Source organism: Hevea brasiliensis, chromosome 12, assembly GCF_030052815.1.
Source record: "Hevea brasiliensis isolate MT/VB/25A 57/8 chromosome 12, ASM3005281v1, whole genome shotgun sequence".
NCBI lineage: Eukaryota > Viridiplantae > Streptophyta > Magnoliopsida > Malpighiales > Euphorbiaceae > Hevea > Hevea brasiliensis.
Window position 1 is genome coordinate 35,680,382 of NC_079504.1, and position 7,333 is coordinate 35,687,714.

A 7,333-nucleotide genomic window follows, 5' to 3' on the forward strand; every position below is an offset into this window, starting at 1 on the left:
GTCTTAACCAATAATAATAATAATAATAATAATAATATTGTGTATTATTATTATAGGCACCACTATGGAAATATTAACCATTAAATACATTGACTTTGAGGTTCTACGTTTGGTTGTTACAATCTATCCATCGGCATCTCATAATTGAGAGGTTTATCACGATTAATGACTAATGAGTACATCTCTAAAATTCTAATTAACCTTAATTTTTTTTTCTTAATCTGATAATTAATAATGAATAATGCCTAATCATAATCTTAAAAAAAATAAAAATATATTAATTAGCATACGTCAGTGGAAGTAGAGGACAATATATTTAAACATTAAACTTTTATTTTCCACATAGCTATGCATTGAGGCCCCACAACACATATTAGGCTTCATCAATACCACTCATTCATTGCACAAAATAGACTAATTAAGGGTAATTATTGAATGCAATTAACTGCAAACTTAATTAATACATTAATAATTATATGGTTTAATTTTATTTAAAAAAAATAAAATTATAAATACGTGAGTCCCACTCATTTAACATATGCACTCCACTGTATATCGTCTTAAATTCACGATAGACGAGAGAGTCTATGCAAAAATTCAACATAAAAATTATAAGGTTTACATTAGAAATAGTTTTCCTTCAAAAAAAACAGAAAGAAATTCGCAATTGTTTAAATATCTTGCAATAAATTGTTAAAAATTGATTGAATTTAATTATATACGTTAATTAAATTTAGCAATCCCAAATGGAGGCATCTTGAATTTCCTCAAACTCGCTAAATTGATAAGTGTCATCATCTGCAAAAACCATGGGCTCTGCAAGCAGCAGAGCTCCAGCCAACTCCATCCACATCTTGGGGGAGTCCAAAGGAGTTTCGTTAATAGCTTGAATCTGACTCGGCGAAAGCCCAATTCTTACAGGACCCAAACCCCCGCCGCTACAGCCGCCGCCGCCGCCACCACCAGAGCCGTCCACTGCTTCTGAACTTTTCATCATCGGTCTTCTATTCCTAAACCGTAAAGCAGCCTCTTGAGCCGCCATTTGCACATCCTCTGCTTTAGAACTCCTTGGCCTAGGAAAACTATCAGCAAGTTCAGGGAAGTTGAGTTGAACTCCAGGTCCCCTGAAGTGCAATGCAGCAACATCATAAGCAGCAGCGGCCATCTCCGGCAATTCATAACTCCCAAGCCAAATGCGCTTTTTCGTACCAGGCTCCCGGATTTCAGACACCCATTTCCCCCATTTTCGCTGGCGAATGCCGCGATACCGTGGAGGAGCAGCGTGATGGGCATCGGTGGATCTTTGTTCCATTTAAGTAGAAGAGCAGAGAAGAGCAGAAATGGGTTGCTGGTGAAAGAGTGCGAGGGTGGTTATATAGAGAGAAACCATTGAAGTGTGGTGGAGTGAAGAAGGGGAACTTCCGAGTAGCTACGTAGCTGAGTGGGAAGATGCTGGCATTGGCTATGCACTGCATGCAAGCCTTTTTTTTCCTTCTTCGGTCTTAGATGACGCAATCATATCTTGCCACGTTGCTTCCTTTTTATTATTCAGTATGTGGTGGGAAAATTAAAATCTGAAATTCATCAGTTTCAGACATTTTGTTGATAAATAATTTCTATAAATGAATGCAAATATATATTTGATTTATTTTTAATTACACGTGCACCAAGTATAATTAATAAAAAAATTATTTTAAAAAAATAGCTATTTTAATTCATATTTAGACTTTATTTATCTAAAATTTCAAAGAAAATACTTTATATATATGTTTATATAATGTAAATATATAATTATATTTTTAATTTTGTTGAGATTATTAAAATTTATAAAATATATATTTTTTTAAAAAAAATATAAAGTCATTTGAAAGGCTGAGGAGGCAAGTCGGGCATGGCCTCAGCCTCCCCTCGCAAGCTCTCCACGGCTCCAACAGCTAACCCCTACGCAAGAAGCATCAAATAACATGAAATAAAAAGGGCACGCTCCCGTTTGGGACGCATTGTTCTCTTTTGAGAACCAAAATGACTCTCGACGACAACGAATGTCTCGACTCTCACATTGATGAAGAATGTTAAAAATGCATAATTTATGCGAATTGCAAAATCCTGCAAACCATTAAATCTTTAAATACAAGTAACGTCCTAAAAAAATATATTATTTAAAGAATTATTTTCTATAAAACAAAAGAATTGTGTGGTACTTGTGATATTAAAATTATTATAAGTTGTAAGAGGAAAAATTTCATTTGTATATAATAAGTTGAATTTATTATTTAATATATAAAATATGGATTTTTTTTATGAAATATTTTAAAAAATAATAACAATTTTAATATTATTGAGTTATGATAAAATATTAATGAGTCAAAATTAAAACATTAAAGCAATAATTTTAGTTGAATTATTAAAAAAATGTTCAAATATGGATAAGCATTAATCGAACTTTAATTTGCAATTTCCTTATTATATTCATCTTTATTCTAAATTTCAATTAACATAATTTGTGTGTTGTTTAAATTTATAATATTTTAAATATTTTGGTAATAAAAATATATAATCCTGACCCTTGCCAACTCTATATTATTAATAGGAAGCATTTTTGAAGATATTTTTTCTCTTTAAAAAAAAAAATTTCTAGATGAGAAAATCTTGAAGAGACAAATTCATAGAAGAGTGTAGAGCTTTTATCACTGCACCAAAAGCTAAGTGGATAAAATACATAACGTGTGAAGGAATTTATATCATGAATCAAGCAGTACTAGATTATGTTGGACATTCTTTTGCTTCACATTAATGGGCTACCTTGTATTGTGAAATATCATATCCTCTCTCTCTCTCTCTCTCTCTCTCTCTCTATATATATATATATATATATAAAAGGCCATTCCCATAAAGTGCTTTTTATATAATTCAATGTCTTTACTTTTTCTATGTCAACTCAAATTTAATTTTTCACATACATTAACATGATTAAAGTTAGAGAGAATACCAACAGATAATTTAGTATAAGTGGTTTGACACCTTTTATCGAGTATTCGATTCTAGTTAATGAAGACGATATTCATTGAAATGGGCTGATTCAACGCGAATAGTATTAGTTCTAATTCATTGGGGTGAGAATACCTGTGGAATATATATAAAAAAAAATAGAGAGAATATTGAATAAATTACATATTAATTTATTTTAAAACAGATTTATAAAGCTGATTTAATTGTTTTACATATTAAAATAAATTTAATATTGTAATGAATAACTTATATATATTAAAAAGAAAATCTCTTTTCTTTTTAAGAAAATTTTAAGTATATAAAAATATATAATATCTCCTCTATTATTTTTTGAAAAAAAAAATCTCAATATATAAAATAAAAAATAAATAAAATTTTAGTACAATATTTAAAAATAAAAAAATTGCATGTTTGTATTTGCTCATGAAACATTTACGTCCCAACTATATGCTATTTGGCTTTTTTATTTTATTTTATTTTTTTTATAATTGTAGATTATAAATATATTGAAAGATTAAAATTAGCAGCTGACTTCAATTTATTAAAACTAAAATTAATTTAAAAATGTTCTGATAATTATAAATTTTTATCTATTGTTGATTATTAAGAATAAATCCATGCATTTAAATTCATTCGGTAAAAGAAATGTTTTCTGAAAAATGCTTTGTAATATGTTTTTAAATATATTTTAATTATTTTTTTAAACAAATATTTTCATTAAATAAAAAATAATATAAACTCAAAGGTGATGTGTGTGTGTGTATATATATATATATATATTTATTTATTTTTAACAAAACCTTTTAACTTTATTGAGATACACTATAAAACTATTTAAAATTTTTGAATATATCATAACAGTGTGATAAATGCATTCTTAAAATTATTCAGAAAGAAAATTTAATTATAATAAGCATAAACTTATTTTAAAATTTTATTAATTATAAATACTAAAAAAAAAGTATAGTTAAAGAGTAAATGATACTTCATTTTTAGCCTATTTGAAATTTGAACTAAAATATGAAATATATTGGATGTGTTCATTTGTAAACAATTGAGATAATTTTTTAAAAAATTTTCTAAAAAAATTGAAAATTGAGTTTGTGTTAAATGTGTTAGTTTTTTAAATGAAATATTGAAAAATTAATTTTTAATTTTTTAATATTTAATTAAACTTCAAAAACCAGTATTTATTTTTCACTATTGTCTTATATAATAAAAGTTTTGTTTTGTAAATGATAAATAATATTTTTTTTATAATTAAAGTTATACTATAATTTTTTTATGATTAAAATTAAATAATTATTTAAAATATATATTTATAATAATGAAAAATTAATTATATTATTCATAAATAAATAAATAATACATATTACTGAATTCTAAAAGTAAAATAAATTTTGAAATATATTTTAATATAATTTATTTTTTAATTATAAAACATGTGAATAATTTTACTTATTTAAATAAAAATTATTATTTTTTATTATAAATAAAATAAATGTATTTTCATATTCTTTAATAATTTCCATAAGTTTTTTGAAAAAATAAAAATAAAAATAAAAATAAAAACTGTTGTTCACAATTAAATAGCCCATCTAATTGCTAACTAAATTACCCAACATTTAAAAATTTTAACATTTATTAGGTTAAATATAACATTCTAAAAAAATATTCTGCAACTGGAAAAATATTTAATTTTACCCCAATATTTAATACGAAAAATTTTAAATTTTTATCTAAATTAATTTAAAAGTTTTAAGTTAAATTTAATTTAATTCAAACTTTAAAATTTATTAGCTAAATTTCTTGATTTAAATTAAAAATAAAAGAGTTTAATTTTTAAATTTTTTTAATTTTTGAACTAAATTAAATTTAATTTGAAAATTTTTATTTATTTTAAATAAAATTTTAAAAATTAAGAGAGTATGTAACTTGGCTACTTACTTTTAATTTTTTACTTTAAATTTAATTTTTTTACTTTAAATTAATTTAAAAATTAATAATTAATTATTTAATAAAACTATTTAAAATTAAATTTTAAATAATTTACATATTTAAAAAAAATATTAAAAATAATTAATTTATCAAAATTATTAAAAAAATATATAATTAAGTGATGTGATTGTTAAAAATAAAAATGGTGTTCATATTTAAAAAATTATTAAAATAATATAATTTTTTATTAAATTAAATAATAATTTTAAAATAAATAAATATAAAAAAAATGTTATAACTTTTAACTTATTTTTAATAATTTTTAAGTTAAAAATTAAATTAAATATTAATATATTTATAATTTATAAATACATCTAATCAACTTATATATCCTTTAATTAAATTAAACTTTTTAATACGCGTGAGGAGAAGCTTTTAAGCCCCGATTTTTTTTTTTATTTTTTAAATATAAGTTTCACAATAATGACGCATAGGTCCAATCTGCTGACCGGATCAAGTATTCTATTCATTGACGCGTTTTACTGGCACGTGGCATCACATTTGACCACTTTACCTGGTCTTCTTCTACGCAAATTTTTTACTCTCAAAAAAAAAAAAAAAAAAAAAAAAAAAGAGAACTCTGAGACAGGTAAGGCAAACCGCCCGTAGACTCGTGTTATCCGTCTATTCTAGTTTCCTATTTGCTATTCCCGATGAACTTCGCCGCCCCACGTGGTCTTAATTTCTCGCATGCATATATAGTATTAAGGATAACTCCCTTTGTCTTCTATAATTAAAATAATAAATTTCAGAAATATTTAAATAATATTAATTTAGATTCATGTATTTAAATTTAGAGAACGTTTAATATGAGAATATGTTGTTTGCAAATTTAAAAGATAATAAGTAAATTTTTTATTTTATTAATATTTATATATTTTTAAAATATTAAATATTAATTTTACAAGACTTATGTTAATAATTATTTTTTTAAATTAAAATTTATAAGAATAATAGTTAATTTTTAATTTTTTAGATTTTTATTAAAAACACCTTTAAAATTTAATTTTTTAAATATCTATATTTACCTTGAATTTAATCAAAATTTAAATTCATATTTTATTATTAAACATCCCAAATAAAATATTTGTTCCAAATTCAAATTCATGACTTCAAATCATAAATGCAAACACAACTATTGAAAATATGCTTACCCTTTATAATTTATTAATACCATATCGTAATTATGGATTTCTCAAGTCAATTTCATGCAATGAAATCTTCTAACATCACTCAAGAGCTAGAAGGGGTAAGTCTTTTTTTTTTTTTTTAATAATTTTATTACAAAAAAATAAAACGCATGCTTAAATTACTTGACCCGAATTATATAATATGAATGGAAAAAATATACAAATTTCATAAAAAAAATTAATTAATACATGTAGAAGCACGCTTTGATTTGATGTTAATATAAAAAATTATTAAAAAAAAGACTAATATAAGTACGTGAGTTGCTTAATCTAAGGAGCCATGATTAAAATGGTTAACCTAACAAAAAAGAAAATAAATAAATAAATAAATAAAAAACAAAAGGGTTTGAAGTCAGAAAAATAGAAACAGCTGGATCAAGCTATTTTCCAACGCTCAGTTGTCATCCAATTTGTAACGTTAAAAACCTTTTCATATTGCCAAAATAATTTCTCCAATTTATTTTGCACCGCCGCCCTCCCATACCCATACCGTACTTAAGTACCGTTTCCGCGTCCACCGGCAAATACCGGTCAACCCTTTTTCTAATATTATTTTTTGCATATAATTTTTTACTATTATTATTATATTATTATTATAGATAAAAGTTCAGATAAAAGAGGGTCTCAAGTTCAGTCAGGCCATGCCATTAACTAAGGGCGATACTAAAGTTTTGAGATTGAGGGGTGAAGAGTAAGAGTGACAACGAAAAATGTGAATATTTTAAAAGTTAATTAAAATTTTTTTTATTTTATAAGTAATTATAATATTTATAAAGTTATAAATAAAAAAATTTAAAAATTTTAGTGTTTACCTCAATATTTTCAAAATTTAAGAGGTTAAATATATATTTTTATCAAGAATAATAAAATTATAAAAGTAAATATAGAAGTTTCTTAAAGTTTTTGGAGGTTAAAAATATATTTCAACAAAATTTATAGAAAGGATTTAAATAAAATTTTGCCCATGACCCTGTCATTGATTTCTTTTAAGAATTATAATTGAGTTTACATATCGCTCACTAAATAAAAACTAAATAAGATTGATAAAACTCAAACTCTTAAACTAATAACAGCACTAAATGGGATTTATTAATTGAATCGGTGCTTATTATTATTATTATTATTATTATTATTAT

General features: G+C 23.9%; 1 protein-coding gene across 1 annotated transcript; it reads right to left on the minus strand.

Annotated features, from left to right (window-relative positions):
- Positions 1–628: 628 nt before the first annotated feature.
- On the minus strand, positions 629–1,368 carry LOC131171255 (ethylene-responsive transcription factor ERF022-like). Its single transcript, XM_058130725.1, has one exon. The coding sequence runs from the start codon at positions 1,310–1,312 to the stop codon at positions 734–736; it is 579 nt and encodes a 192-aa protein (XP_057986708.1). The 5' UTR covers positions 1,313–1,368; the 3' UTR covers positions 629–733.
- Between the last annotated feature and the right edge of the window lie 5,965 nt (positions 1,369–7,333).

Bases quoted from the DNA above. Each gene is read 5' to 3' on its own strand.
- LOC131171255 (XM_058130725.1), bottom strand. From the start codon at position 1,312: ATGGAACAAAGATCCACCGATGCCCATCACGCTGCTCCTCCACGGTAT.